The sequence below is a fragment of the Calypte anna genome, chromosome 3 (genome assembly GCF_003957555.1).
Source record: "Calypte anna isolate BGI_N300 chromosome 3, bCalAnn1_v1.p, whole genome shotgun sequence".
NCBI lineage: Eukaryota > Metazoa > Chordata > Aves > Apodiformes > Trochilidae > Calypte > Calypte anna.
The window spans coordinates 41,895,117-41,910,429 of record NC_044246.1 but is presented as its reverse complement, the minus strand read 5'-3'; the positions used below and the strand labels follow the sequence as shown (position 1 = coordinate 41,910,429).

Below are 15,313 nucleotides of genomic sequence, written 5' to 3'. Positions count from 1 at the left end.
GTTTATTCTTACTTCATGCAAAATAATATTTTGTACTTGTAGTTGTTATCATAGCCTTCTAGCTTTCAACTCAATTAAAAAGATGGAACAGAAGAGTGTTCCTCCTCTGGATCATGTCATATGGCCAGAGGGCAGAGAAAGAGGCTTTTTCTGTAAAGGAGACTGCAGCTTGTGAACAAGATGTGATTGCCTTCAGGAGAGATGATTTGTGTCAAATACAGAGCTGTGTTTGCAGCTGAAAAACTGTATTTCTCCCACTGAGAGATGTTATGCTAACTGCTTTGGTAAAGAGAGATCTAGACCCTGAATGCATGGCAAATTCTGGGGCTGGAAACTTAGCATCATCTGTACAACTGGAGTTAGCATCACTCCACTGGTGATGGCCTCATAGGGGGTGCACTGATTTATACTGGCTATCCTTAAAGTACAATTCCTTTGGAGTCAGAAAGATGATAGTATAATGAGTTGCTTTTGCCTGACATTATTTAAATAGCAATGAATGCTGCAAGGAGCTTCAAGCTTTGTTCTATATCAGAGCCACCTGAAAGGGATAATCTTGAAGTGAAATGCATGCAAGTGATGTGCGATGGTGCCTAAGACACTTGTTTTGCAAGCTAAAGACCACATGTTGTCTACAACATTTATTTTTCTCTATAATCAATGTACTTAATTAATCAACTCCACACTGAGAAAGTGCAAGGTGGCTAATCACTTTAATCATTAAGCTGTGGTATTAATTTTCACTTAAGGCATCATCCGTGGAAAGTAAATTAAGATTGTTGAAATGAGAAATGCACAGGGGTGGAAGAGAGCAGCTAAGGACATTTCTGCATCAGTTCTGGCTGGTGCTTTTGAAATTGGCTTGTGCCTCTCTCTGGGGTTTCTCTAAGTAAGTTTTTTGGAAATATTTTCCTCTTTTATTTGGGCAAGAAAAATGTTAGTCTCCACTGTTTGTCATGCAGGAACCTGGCATTGCTTCAGTTTGGTTTTTTATTGCCTCCCTTTCTGCAGACCAATTAGCCAGAAATCCTCTATTAGATCAATATTTTTGCTAGCAAAGATGAGTGTTTCATAAATGCAGTGTCCACAGGAAAACAGAAATAAAATATTTTGGACCAGTTCAACCTCATTTTAAACATTTGACTTCCAGAATGTGCTGAATTAGAACAGCAGCAGCAAGATCCCACCCTGGTGCATTGTCCACTAAGGAGAACAGGATCAGATATATTGTCCTCTGGAGGCAGCAAACACCATGTAATTTTAAAACCAGGCTCCACAAAATGAAATAAAGAGCTTCTGTTTCTCTAAAGTGAAAATAGCGTATTTTGGGTTGAAAAAGGCAAAAAACATTTTTGAAGATGTTTTTTTCCATTTGGAAGCTTTTATTTATTTTCTGTTTTTCTAAGGATAGTTATTTTAATAGCTCATACTGTTCAAGATGCTAGCCAGTGTTGAAATCCCAGTGTATCCATCAGCATTGAAATGGAACTTAATTAAACTTCATGCTGTAGTTACATTTTGGCTAGCAAGGTGTCACCAGGGAAGCCTGAATTAGATGGTGCATGTGGGAAACACTAGTCCTTCATAAAGATTCATCAGAATTAGACAGATGTTAGAGACTTTCAGGCCCATTGATGATTTTAGCAAAGAGAGTCTCAAATCTGCTTTTAACTAGTGGGCATACAACTGGATTTAAATGGAGAGTTTTGGCCAAGACAAACTTACAGAAAAGGAGAGCAGGGAGATACAAGGAGTCTGCTTGCTTCTGCAAAACCTTGATATCCTGAATGCAGTAGATAAAGACAATGATCTCCAAACCCCTCTTTTTCAGTGTGCCAGTAAATCAGCGGTGTTTGTTTGAAAATAACTACATTTTTGTCTGTCCTGGCACTTCATGTTGACATGGCTGTTTGCTGTGCATTGTTTGATTTTAGTCGTATGCATTTATGTACTCCATATGAGTATTTTGCTTCTCAGTAGCTATGTAGGTGGTTAAGATATTTTTAAATGCCTGCCCTATTTCAGATTGCTTTGATTCAAATATAATGTTCTTCATTTCTATTTTATTCCCAACAGAAGCAGTAAACCTAATGAACACCTCTTATGAGGAACAGAATAGCAGTGCACAATATCTAATAAAGTACTGGCCTCATTGAAGTCACTGGTAGTTTCCCCATTAAGTTCAGAGCAATGAGAAGTTTGGCAGATCATAAAAAATAACTCACTTGTAATGTTTGCTCTGCTGTGCATTGCTGCTTTTTAAATCATGACAGCAAGAAGCATAGGCTTCTGAGCTTCAACTAAGCAAATTGACGATATCAAGAGTTGTGGAAAGGTGACTGCCCAGTATAGCATGTTTTACTGTAGAACAGTAGCTTGTATTTGGTGAAATTTTGGCCACTTCCAGTGCTTTGTAGCTGCTGCATGGTGAATATTAGATGGATATAGTAGTGCATACCTCAGTCCTACGTTCTCTGTGCTGTCCTTACTCATAAGCTTCGATGTAGATTGGGGATCACTGGAAATGTTCTGCAGGTTGTGGTCTGGATTTTATTAAGGAAGATGAATCTCTCTTTGGATACCTACCAAAGAGAGCACAAAGGCTGTGCTCTGTTCAAGGACTTCATAACTTCAATGCTAGCACATGTTTTTCTAAATTACTTCTTGTAAGAAACTATATCACTTTAATTCAGTGGCACTTAAATCAGTTGCAGAATTAGTCACCAGTGATTCCATGTCTGACTGACCTAATTGTGAATCTTTCAGTTAGCTAATGATGTCTAGGACATTTCTTAAATTTACATACCCATCCAGTAAATTAGTGTGAAAACATTAGCTGTGATCCAATATAGTAATCTCTAAGACAAAAATCTGGGATGATCGTATACTATTTAAAAGCATGAACACCTAGAAAATGTAGTATGTGTGGATTTGCATATGAATGTGTTCTGAAGATCCTACCTTCTTTTCCTAAAAGTTTGGATTTGGGTGTCCATTGGCTTTGCATGGAATGCAGATACATGGAATAAATAATGCAAACCTTTTCATTAGAACAAAAGCATAGAAATTGGTCCATTAAAATTGCTGAGAACTCCGCATGTCTTCCCAGGTATTAGTCACATTATTACTTCTCTTCTGGAATGCTCTCAAACAATGCTAATGAGGTCAGCATGCAACTGGAATAAAACAGTAGATCTCCAAGACCTTCTAGCTCTAAGACATGTAAGTCAATCTGGGTTTGCTTTTTGTGGCAAAAGAAATGTAGGTGATAGTTTTCTGAGTCTCTTTTCTGAAATATTCAACTGCTTTCGATTCACTTATAATGTCAGTTTCACATGTCCATTCATTGTCTCCCATATTCATGAAATTTAGGTGAAACACCAGTGGAACAGTTGCTGACAATTTCCTCTTTTTTATCATAGAATTGTTTTGGTTGGAAAAGACCTTTAAGTCCAACAGTTAATTGAGTACTGCCACATCCACCACTGAATCATGTCCTTAAGCACCACATCTATATGTTTTAAATACCTCCAGGGATGCTGACTCCACCATTTCACTGGGAAGCCTGTTCCAGTGCCTGACAACCCTTCCAATGAAGATTTTTTTCCTATTATCCAATCTAATCCTCCTCTGTAACAACTTGAAGCTATTTCCTCTCATCAGCTGAGAAAACTTGAAGAAGAAAAGTACCCAACCACTTTGGGTATTTTGTCTCATCTGTTTTTACTTTCAGTTTCTCTTAATCACCAAGATAGCTCTCCCTGGCCTCTGTCTCCATAACCACTATGGACCTGAGCTCTTTTTTAACTAACTCCCCAAACCATCCAAGCTGAAGTTTGCCTGTTTTGTGACAATGTGATTGGTGTTACCCATTACAGGAGTCACCCTTAATATCCTGCCAAATTTCTGATTGCCATTATGACTGCATGCCCAGTATTCCTGAATTTTGTTATGAGCATTGATGAATATTCTTCAGTTTTTAGTGACTCTGACTGTGATACCTTTGCAGTCACAGAGTGATGTGGGTGCTGACTTCTGCTAGCCACACACAGCAGCAAGGAGATATTTGCTCTCCCAGTCCAAGTGGCCAAGTCTCCCAGCCTGCCATGCTAAGCAACCAGATCCAAATGACTGCTGAGTTTGTACTGCAAACTAAGTTATAGTTTTTTTCCCCTGGTGGCAAAAAAATGTCGCTTATCTTGTTCCTGTGTGACCTTCTGTAGATGACCCTGCTCTGGCAGGGGGGTTGGACTAGATGATCTTTCAAGGTCCCTTCCAACCCCTAACTTTCTATGATTCTATGATCTGCCACATGCCACTTAGGAGACCTTTATACTGAGTGTCATCTGAATCCTTCCTGCTGTTCTTCATGGCAGGTTTTAGTAGACTTCAGATTAGGCTTGCTGAGAGCAGCAAGAGGACTTCAGCTCTCCTTCCATCTCATCCCTGAAAGAGGCTGCAAATGCAGGCTGCCATCAAAACACTGCAAACACAACCTTTACTGCAGCTCAGGACCCCGCATATATTTGATGCACTGAAAAACTTGTCAGTTATTTCTTACAGGAGTATAACTAAGAATAATGGACCTGAACCTCATTTCTCTGCTGCCAGCTTTATACCTCTATTGCTATCTCAGCTTCAGCAGGTCACACTAGTACATAACTGAAGTATCTGAGGGGCAAAAAAGAATTCCATGTTTTGAAAAGGGGATATGGGCCAGGTTTTTAATAAAATGGAACACTAAAGCTAGATGAAGTGTGTGTTCACAATATTTTTCAGTAGAAGTCACTGGCCTCGCTGTATTTGCTGTTATGATAAAATAATTCCATGGCTCTTGTATCTTTAGCCACTCAGATGCCACGTTTTTTTTATACCCTCCCCCGAATTAAAGAAATCAAGGAGTTTATTCCATGGTCTAAAGCTTTAAATTTGCTGCTTGCCCTGAAACTGTATTAGATTAGTTGCTTGATTTATTTTTGTTTTCTAATGTAATTGTCTTAGCAATGTACCTCCCTATGAACCTTTGGTACCCCTTCAGTGTGTTGCAGGTTTAGCTTAAAAGTTTCTTGTGCACCCTCTCTGAAAATAAAGTGATGTTTTACTAAGCAGAAGTAGATTTCATTTTTCTTGCAGGTTAACTTGTTTTTGCCTTCAGAGCTCTGGCACAAAGTAATTAGCAGCTGGAGATACGCTTCAGATTTCCTCCACATCAACCTGAAAATTATAGAGCAGGCGAAGAATGCCAAGAGGTGAATTGTGCAGCAGCCTCTTTATTATAAGCACAAGTTCCTTTGGCTGCTTGATTTTAATAAAATCTCATCCCTGCTTCAATTTGTTGTGCTTTTTCCTGTCAACTGAAGATGTGGCAGGGAGGAAATGGAGGATATTTCAATAAGCTGGTTCTATTTCTAAAGTTTTGTCAGGAAAATTAATAATAATTCTACATGTCTTTAAAAAAATCTGCCCAATCTGAATTTTCTCTGAGAGAAGAGCACCAGCCAGCAGTGTAATTCCTGTCGGTTTTGTAAGGTTGTTGCAGGGGAGATAAGAAAGAAATGAGTGGAGAAAAAGTAAAATAATAGATTGCTTGATGTTGTAGTGCCAAGTGACATGTAGAGAAGATCATCAATTACTTGTCAAAGGAAATCTATCTAATCTTGAAAAAGAGCACAATGTGAGATGACCTCAGTAAAACCATTTTTCTTTATTACTATTATTCTAAAGTTAATGCTACCTTAATGAAGATAAATAAAAATTGTAGCATAAGACCCCATGTCTTTTTCAGTTGCATTTTGCTTGTTTGTTGATATAACTAAGCAGTGAAGAAGGTTCAGCTTTGCAAAATAAGAAGCTGCATCAGAGGTGAGATGGCAAGCACTCCTTCCTATAAATTCTACTAACTGGATTACTGGGATTGTTAGCACTTGATCTCAAATATTTTCACTGTTAAAAATTAAGCAGTAGTCACCTGTTGTTTGTAATCAGTTTATCCTCTTCTGGCTGTAGTTCCACTATTTTGATGCAGTCTCAGATGCTTGATGAGTGTTTAGGAGGTTGAAATAAGAGTTTTTTCAGTGATAAATAGAAAATTAAATCACCACAGCGGTGTTCTCTGTGCCAGCTCATTCTCCAGCCAGGCCTATCCTTTAATGAATATCTGGAACTGGACTACCAAGAGGGCTTCTGGGCATCTCAAGTATAACTCAGGACCCAGAACACTTCTTTACTGCATCTTTTTCAAATGATGATTTGATCTGATGCATTATTTTCTGACAGTTATTAAAGGAGCATGGCAGAAAAGTTCTTCATTATTCAAGATGCTGTTGTCTTTTTAGTTTTATGGTGTACCTGTAAGAACTGGGTAAAAGGCTTATACTTCTGGAGGGAGATGATATTCATCAGCAGGGACTTCAATCTTGAAGGTTAATATTCTTGTACATAGCCTATTACTTTGTGAATATATTCCTGGTATTGACAAGGTCTTTGAGTGCAGCTCTGAATTTCCTTGATGGTAGGGTAGGACATGTAAATTAGTTCATATAGTGGCAGAGCCATTTAAGAAGTTGCAGTTTTTTTCTTTTCCATCAAAAAAATGGTGCCGCAAAGCAAAATAGAACAGTGTGTTTTCCACATTATAGAGGAGAGGATTTATTGTACAACTGCTGACTTAGCAACAGTACCTTTGTGTTTCATTAATGACCTTTATGCCTTATAGCAACCTTCCTAGGCAAAATACAACGTTGTCCCCATTTTTTGCCTCCTGGTGAGCGTATTTTATTTTCGTAAGCTTGTGTGTACAAAACTGAACTTCATTTTTCCACCATATGATTTTTAGTGTTATTTTAGCACAGTTTCTTTGAGATGTTTTATGTTGTAATTTGAGCCCAGGGGTTTGCTCGGCTCTTTGGATCAGTAAAGAAATCAAACAAGCAATAGGCTTCTGCCTCAGATCTCTAAGGATTTGCAGTTGCCTGAAGAGGGTAAGACCAGATGGCACCTGTGTTAAAAATGTTTTCTTTTAAAAGATACAAATCTCTGGGCTAAATTCACCGGTGCTTTAACTTCATGGATACAATCAGACTGTGACCGGTGGGACATTTGTCCTTAATTGTTTGTCTCCTGAACTAGCACGTGAGCACGTTTTTTGAATTACAGAGGGAAAAAGAAGAATGTGTGAATTATTGTCTAGAGGCTTGTAAAGCCCTGTAAAAAATTACGGGCTTGCTGCATTATTCAAGGTATATAATTTTATTACAGATTTGAACAACACATGAGACAACTGATTTATTGTCATTTTCATATTTTACAGAATTAATGTTTTACAAAGAAGATTTTGCAGCATGTATTTTTAAAAGTACAGAGTAATTCTTTAGAAAATGCTTATTTTAAGAAAGGCAGAGTTTTATACACAGGCACAAGTAATCTGTTAACATCATGGTATCCAAGGTCTTAATTAGTAAACGATTGAAAGAATCTCATCTGATTCAGTACTTTTTTGTTAGCATGTTGTAGAGATGCAGGATGCTGACAGCAAAAATAAATATATGCCTTGAAATGCAACACAATTTCTCTCTTATAATTAAACAACCATTTTAATAATATAATGTTATTTATAAGTAATTTTGCATAGATAGTGACAGATGATAAACATCAGGTTCAAGTTGCTTTGCATTGAACATGAAGGATAGGATTTGTTTATTTTTAACATTCTTTGCCTTATGACTAATAAGTCTGAGTCTAGACCCCAGTTTATGATCAGTGCCCAAGACTGGTGGCTTGAGTTGTTCCATGGAGCTAATTGTAGGAAACTAGGCAACTACCTTAGTTATTGAAAAACAAATATTAAACATGTCAAGTGTAAGAGAAATAACTGCCAGTAGACTATTTTGGCATAAAATCTGGAAACAGAATAATCTGAATTGAAAAGCAAAAGGCTTTCATTTCAGTGAGATGCTGCAGATCCTAATCTGCTCTGGTTTTGATTGCCACCTCCCGGGTTCCTGCCCTGGTTACATCTCCATGACAGTGATAAATCCCCTCTCTTGCTGCCTGCTGGGGAGTCCATCCTGGGGAAGAGACTGTTAGATCAGAGTCTTTAATATTCATTTTCCAAAATACAAGATGAAACATTTTGGCTACCTACCGAAGCGGTTACCTTTCTGGTCCAGTGTTGAAACTTACTTAATATGTTGAGGACTTGATCTTTAAATTAGAGATTTGAAGCAGTCCATTTGTACTTGTCACTGCTGTTTCATTATCTCTTCTTCTACTTCCATGGTGTAGGCGGAATATTCCTTCATGAAGCTGAAGCTTGCTGTCTTTTCTCAAAGACCTTAATGAAGACAAATCATACAGTCAGCAGTTGTTTTCTTTCCAAGAATTCTTCTTAATTTTGCACTTTGTAGATGTTCCTGCTACATAAGATATCTTTTTCTATTGAGTGCAGTTATCCAAAATCAAGTGAATAAGAGCTGCAGGATGTGGAAGAGTGCTGCACAACTTTGTTTACAGCCTGCCTAAAGCAGCCCTTCCATAAGCTGACATTTGGTTACACAGAACGTACAGCAGAGCTGCAGTCTGCTCTAGGGTGGCTGAATCATTCATGCAAGCACTTCTTTGCCTATCACCACTCAGGACACAAGTGGTACCTCTGCACAGCTAGAGGGCTTTTCCATCTATTATTCTTCGTATGAAGGAATTCTAGAATCAAGAGTGGCTGACAGCTCCCATTAGGTGCTGGCATGTCTGATGATGTCCTGGACAATAAGCCTCACCAGACCCTTTTGTACATAGGGTCTTTTTAACTAGGACTACATTTCATCCAGATGGGAAAGACACATGGCTGAGTTCAAGTTTTCATCTGTACAGTATTTTCAGAGGGAAACCAGAAGTTCTGACTGAATGAGAAGACATCAATATATTGAAATTTAGTCCTATGTTGGAATTTTGTTGAACACTTAGTACCATGTTAGACCATACCACCATACCTACCTGAAGTAAACTGTCTGAAATCACTGCTTACATAATAACTAAGCTTACTTACTTGCAGTTTGTATAGTTTCCAGGCTCTGTCTAGTCCAAGGGAGTCGCGTAAGAAAGTGCCTTTCATTTGTTATTGAAATACATTTCTCTCCAAAGGTTGCCAAGCTAGTCTTTGTGACAGAATAGGTTTTATCTGCTAATTAAATTACTCCATAGTCATTGTTTTTATTTGGACTTTAGCACATGAAGTGGTTTTCTAGGTTGTCCCACTAGGAGTAAATGCTGCATTCATTAATAAAGAACAGGACTGGATTTTCCCTTGGCAAGCTCTCTTCTTTTACAGACATGTACTGAATGAATCCTGACCTCATGCACAAATCCTGACGCAGCTCCCCTCAGAACAGCAGAATGCAAACATCCTCTCTTGCTTTAAGATGGGATGTCTGTGCCACATGGCCTCTGCTGGGTGCACTGGGTGAGGCCCAAAATCTTCTGCCTCAAGATCCTGCCTCTAGCAGCAGCCAGGAGAGAGCAGAATGGTGACCCAGACTGTGTGGTATCTACCAGGTTATGGCCTCCTAGCATATAGCATTCCCTCTTTTATGGACTGTTGGAGAAGGGGGAAGCACATAATCTAATACCCCTTCCAGATTTATATGTCATTAACGTTTTTAACCATTTTTTGATCTCATTCAGTCTTCTAACTTCTATATTGCTGGGGAGCAATGAATGTTGTAACTCATTCCATGATATGTGGGAAAGTACTTCTTGTTTTATGCTGCTTCTAATCTCCCCTTTGGCAATTTCTATATATTATATAGTTCTTATATTATGAGAAGTAATGAAAAATAACTCCCTGTCTGCCTTCTCTGTGTGCTATTTATTGACCACTGTCGAATTATCTTTCTTTTTGCTGGCTGAAAGTCATGTTCTGTTTACTTCTAGCTCGTACAAATCTGTGTCATTCGAAGTGCTGTATAAGCAATTGTGGTAATGAAAAGAGGTAAATTAAATATATAACTGGGCACAGAGACTTAGAAGCACTGAGAATTTGTGGCTATAGCTAATATTATTGGAAGCCGTCTTCAGGATGAAAATTAAGTCCTTAATTTAGAGATGTAGAGAGATCAATAAGGATAGTCACGAAAGGATTCAGCTATGTCTGAGCTGGAGAATGCATCAAGCTGCAGGACAGCCATTCTGCAAATCTCTGCTCCATTCAAATGCTGCAAAATATTTATTGTCCATGCTGAATATGTAACCAGGCTTTCTGAAATGATCACCACAAAAAATCGCAGTAACTTAAAAAAGAGATTTAGTTTTACCTTTCAGGGATCAAGGATGATGTAGTTCCTGTTTCTCTGTGGCACACAAGGTTTTGAGAGTTAGAGATTTTAAATTCAAAACCCAAAGACTTTGGTACTACTGATGGACTGTCTATTTCTGTACCCCATGAACTGAGAATCTGCTGAAGGGAATGTTTTTAGGAGCAAAGCTATTCATACATGAGTCTCAAATTATCTTCAATAGCATGCTCAGCCAAATCTGAAAAAAGAATACAAGTACACATTAATTAAGAATTAACATAATTCTGTTCCTTGAGTATGGTGTTTATTAAAATATAAACTCTGTGAACATACATTTGAGAGGAAGCTTCTAAATATTTTTAAAAGCTTAATTTTCAGTCACCCTTAATTTATTTTTTCATTAAGAAATAAGATGGCACTTGACTATCTGAAATTTTCCATTTGCTTCTCAGATACAGAATCAAAAAGTTGATGAGTGTCCTTAACTCTGCTGATGGAGCAAAATCAGGAATGATTTAGATTTATGTGAAAAGCAGAGCAATAGGATGACATTTTTCAAAAGTGCCTGAAAGCCATATTGTCAACTCAAGGACCACGAAAATATGCAAAGGGATTTTCAGGCATATGTACTGACCACCAAGGCTGTTTCCACAATTGAGTTTTGAGAAACTTATATTTTGGGGGCACTGAAAAGCTTTTAGAATATGACTGCTTGTTTTAGTACCACAAATGGGTTTTAAAAAATAATTCTATGATGGAAGACCCAAGCGTTTGGTCAATTTCACCACTGCTTGGAAAATAGGGTTTAACCTTTGTCCTACCACCCCAAGTAGCATAACACCTGGTGAACAGTTGTAGCCTGAGCTCTTGCATCACCTCACAAATAGCTACACTAATTTGGAATACAAATGGTCCACAGGAGGCTTTGCACCCCAGATATCATCTTTCCCCAGGCTTGCTGGTGTGGCAAAAGGCACAGCACAAAAGGGACCAAGGAACAAAGAGGGCAGAGTATTTTAACTTCACATCTTCCCCTCGGTTTGTGTTACACTTTGGCCTGCACGTCTGTTTTCTGGTTTTCTGCTGACTGACTGAACCTCTTTTTGTGTTTTGCAGAATGCCAAAGCCAGCTATGACTTCAGCAGTAATGATCCTTACCCCTATCCCCGCTACACAGATGACTGGTTTAACAGGTAAATGGGTTTTGGTCAGCCTGCTCTTCATTTTGGTTTGCTTAAGAAAGTGTTGGCTGAGATTTGTGGAATGTGTTTTCTGCTTAATTCATTGGTTTCCAAAACAGAAGTTGCAGTCTCAATGCTGCTTGAAAATTAGAGGTCGCTTCAGACTTTAGGTGGCCTCTAAACAATGCTAAACAACCATTTTATGGTTTGTAAATGGAATTTCTGCTTCAGAAGAGTATGTGTAAGTTGTTTGGAATGGGTGACAGCCACATACCATTTTCTCTCAGCTGTCTTAGGATGTTATAGCCCAAATCTGTATATGCTTAATTCAGTTTTGACTGGTTTCCCCATCTACTGTGTCTGTGGCATTATCACTGCTAGCAAATTTTAAAAAGAGTAAGCTGGAGACAAAAAAGGCTTTTTATAGACTAAGAAGGCAGAAAAGCAGCATGGTGTGGAATGACCAGTTGAAAAACAATTAAATCTTATACAAGTTCTGACTCATTTGTCTTTTTATTATGATTTGAAGTTAGTGTAGATGGGATAGCACTTCAGGGCTCTTTTTAAGATTTCTGGCTGCTGGAGGAATTAAAGTCCACCTGAACTGACTGGGGACCTATTCTATTGTGTTTATAAACCTGGAATCAACAGTGCAGCTGTTCTTGTGTTATGTCTCCTGTGTTATGCCCAAGACCTCCTCCTCCTTCAGCATGTTCTGAACTTAGCCAGGTAACAACAGGGGAAGGTCTGATTCTCAAGGTATAAATAACAATGACACAAAAGAAAAAGCTTCATATTTTAGGAAGTGTAGCCTTTTTTATTTCTCAAAACTCATATTTTGTTAGAATGGAACAGAAATGTGTGACAACAGTTTTTGAAAAACCCTCTGTGCTCTGGATGCTGCATCTGTCCCATGAAAATGCCTGCTCTGTCAATCTAACCTCCCCTTGCAAGATTAACATAGTCCAGAGTGCACAGTCCAAGGCACACCCATTTGGTGTGTTTGTTTATTACCTGATGATCTCTGCATCCATCATCTCTGGCTCTGTGACTTACACCCAGGATCTGTAAACCTGTAAAAAATACTTCAGAACATTGTCAGTGACATTTCCAGAAGTCTTCTAAATGCAAATGTAACAGATGTTGCAAGCATTTACATAGCAGCAACACTGAGGATTCAAAAACTTCTAAAGGTTTCAGGGCTCAGTCTTAGTGCTTATCAAAATATTTTCGGCCTATTTGATGTGGTTTTCATCTACAACTTTGTATGGGTGTATGGATGGTGTCTGAGTTTTGTATGTTTTTTTTTTAATTCTAAATAAATCAGTTTTAAATTCTGTCAGAGTGCCACAACAAAGATGTGAACCAGCTGTGCTTCCAGCCCAGACATGGGCTTCCTGGAACAGATCAAAAATATTCAGAAACTGTGATGCTCTTCTCTGTAGTCCTGCTGTTTTTCAGCCAAAGCAAGATGCCAATAAAATTTCTCCTTCATTTTAGGAAAGGACAGCTGACACTTCTAAGCTAGTATGAATCCAATTAGTGAATAGAAAGTCAGAGAAACACTAAGGCTCTAATTTGTGAAGGTCTGATGCCTTTCTCGCTTTACATATGCAAAGGATCTTTGTAGGAGAAAGATACCACTTAGCTCTGGAGCAGTGCTGAGGAAAATTAAATTTAGCTTTGGTGGGTAATGGTGGCTTATGTCATTTTCAGTGTGGAACTTCATAAAACTAAGTGTGTTTTGCTAAGCCCCATTAACACTGATTGTGCTGCTACCAAGTATTTTATAGTGAGGCAGAGTTTGCAGTCCTCATGTGGTCTGCAAGGTGGCCCTGGAGACAGAGTTACCTCCTAAAGTAATTTAAAATGAGCCTTGGTCATTCTGGATGTAGCAAGGTTATGGTCTCTGGTCCCAGGTTCCTCTGGCTAACTTCAGGCACCCAAGTAAATCATTAAGGATGAGCAGCATGGTCATCTGTGACCCAGTCTGGAATTCTTGAAAATACGATTCATGTTGTCAGAAAAGTACAACGCTTTTTCCAGTTTCCTTTCTTGTGGGGATGGGGAGCTAAAAGCAGCACGTCAGGAGGAGAAAGACAGTGAAGAAATTGCTTTGCTGGTTGCCTTCGTTATTCTTTCCAGAAAAAAAAAATTATACCTAGAAAGTATAGTAATCTTTGTCATGTACTTTGAGATTTCTTTGGTGAGATAGAGAATCTTTTGCCTTGCAAGGTAGGTCCCAGGAGCAATACATTCAGTAATGCATCTTTTTCCTGCCTGCACAAGATGCCAAATTTTGTGTTTTCTCCAGGCTAAATGCAAACCAACGCAGCATGTCCAGCTGTTCCAGAGTAGCTGTGATTTATAGATTTCTCTGCATATTTGTGGGCTATACTGTTAATCAAGCTGAGATAGAAGCTGTTGTCATAACTGCTGACTCCTGAATTATTGTCACTGGGAGTTTACAGCTGTCTGCCTATGACAGTCTGTGTATCCTTATGTGTAGCTGCAAAGGTGCATGTCTGAATACAGAGTAGTTACACAAGCAGACAGGCCATTCAGAAAAGCCTGCAATGAAGGCTTCATTTTGCCCAGTTTGCTGTTAGTGATGTATCTCCCATTGAATTTTATGCATGCAGAAGGATCAGCCTCAAAATAGTGTAATATCACTTTTTTCTATACATTTCTATGTGAGCAATGCAAGGTATTTGTGAACAAGAAGCAGAGCACTGGTTTTTAAGGAGATGAACCAAGGGGTTTTTGTAGGTTGCCAGCTGCATGTGCAAAGTGTCATTAGACTTTAAGAGAAAAAGGGAGAGGTTTTTGCATGGAGTATTTCAGTAATCACAGCTGTTCTGCCTGTAAGCACAGATTCTTCTTCCACTTCATGCTTTTTTAAGGCTTCTGGAAGCACTTTGGCCTTACCATGTAACAGCCACAGGCCTATGAAACCAAGCAGGGTGGGCTTTGGAAGGAAATAGTTTGATGCCTCAGGCAGGGATTTGCAGTCAGGTTGTTCTGCTGTTGTTACATGGAGAGAGGCACACAGGTGATTGGGCAGCCAAGGGATTTATTCCTATGCTTACCATACTGACTGTTTAACTGTGTTCAGACCCACAGCTTTGGGACCAAGCAGGACATGGGGTGCAACATGGGGCAGGGCTGTGACTGAGGCTGAAGAGCAGTGGGAGCACTTAAGGAACCTGAACCAAGCCCTGTTCCCAAAAGCAGAGGCAGTACCATGGCACTTCATGGTTTTTAAGCACTGCTTTGAGAATTGCCTGTAATTTTTAACACCCACTCCTCCTGAACCATGTTTGGGGCCTTGGCATGTATCATATTGTGCACTGCAAAGGTATCCATAGGAGTCAGAGGCAGCTTGGCCTTTTTGTGCACCCTCTGATTTCTTGTTGTGAGCATGCAAAAGGCACAGCTCAGGGCTCTGCATCTCACAGTGCTGAGATTATTAATTTCTGCCGTGATATAAATAACCATTAATTATTTCCACCCCTGTAGCCTTTGTATTCTGTATACACTCCCATCCAGATAAGATCCGTATGAAAAAAATTTTTCACTCCCTTGGAAACCCATCTTCTTCACAGGTAAAAATATCCTTTACTTATTATGGATCCAAACAAAATATCATTGAGTCAAGGAAAGCACTCCCCCTGCTTTCCAGACAGCAATCATATACAGGAAAACACCTGCTCCCCTATTTCTCATCTTTCAATCAATACAGTGGAAACAACATCATAACTGAGAATTTGTATGAACAGATTTAGCAGCTCTTTCCACCTGCAGTGTTAGAACACAGGAGTTGTGGAGGAGCTACAGCACTGC

The 15,313-nt window shown here is 39.0% G+C and overlaps 1 protein-coding gene across 1 annotated transcript in view; it reads left to right on the top strand.

The window, feature by feature from the left end:
- PCSK2 (proprotein convertase subtilisin/kexin type 2) overlaps nt 1-15,313 on the top strand; it is a 101,783-nt gene that overhangs the window by 59,049 nt on the left and 27,421 nt on the right. Inside the window, exon 6 of the mRNA XM_030448334.1 lies at nt 11,406-11,482. Within this exon, the coding sequence (XP_030304194.1) occupies nt 11,406-11,482 (77 nt within the window). The remainder of the gene's footprint in view (nt 1-11,405; nt 11,483-15,313) is intronic.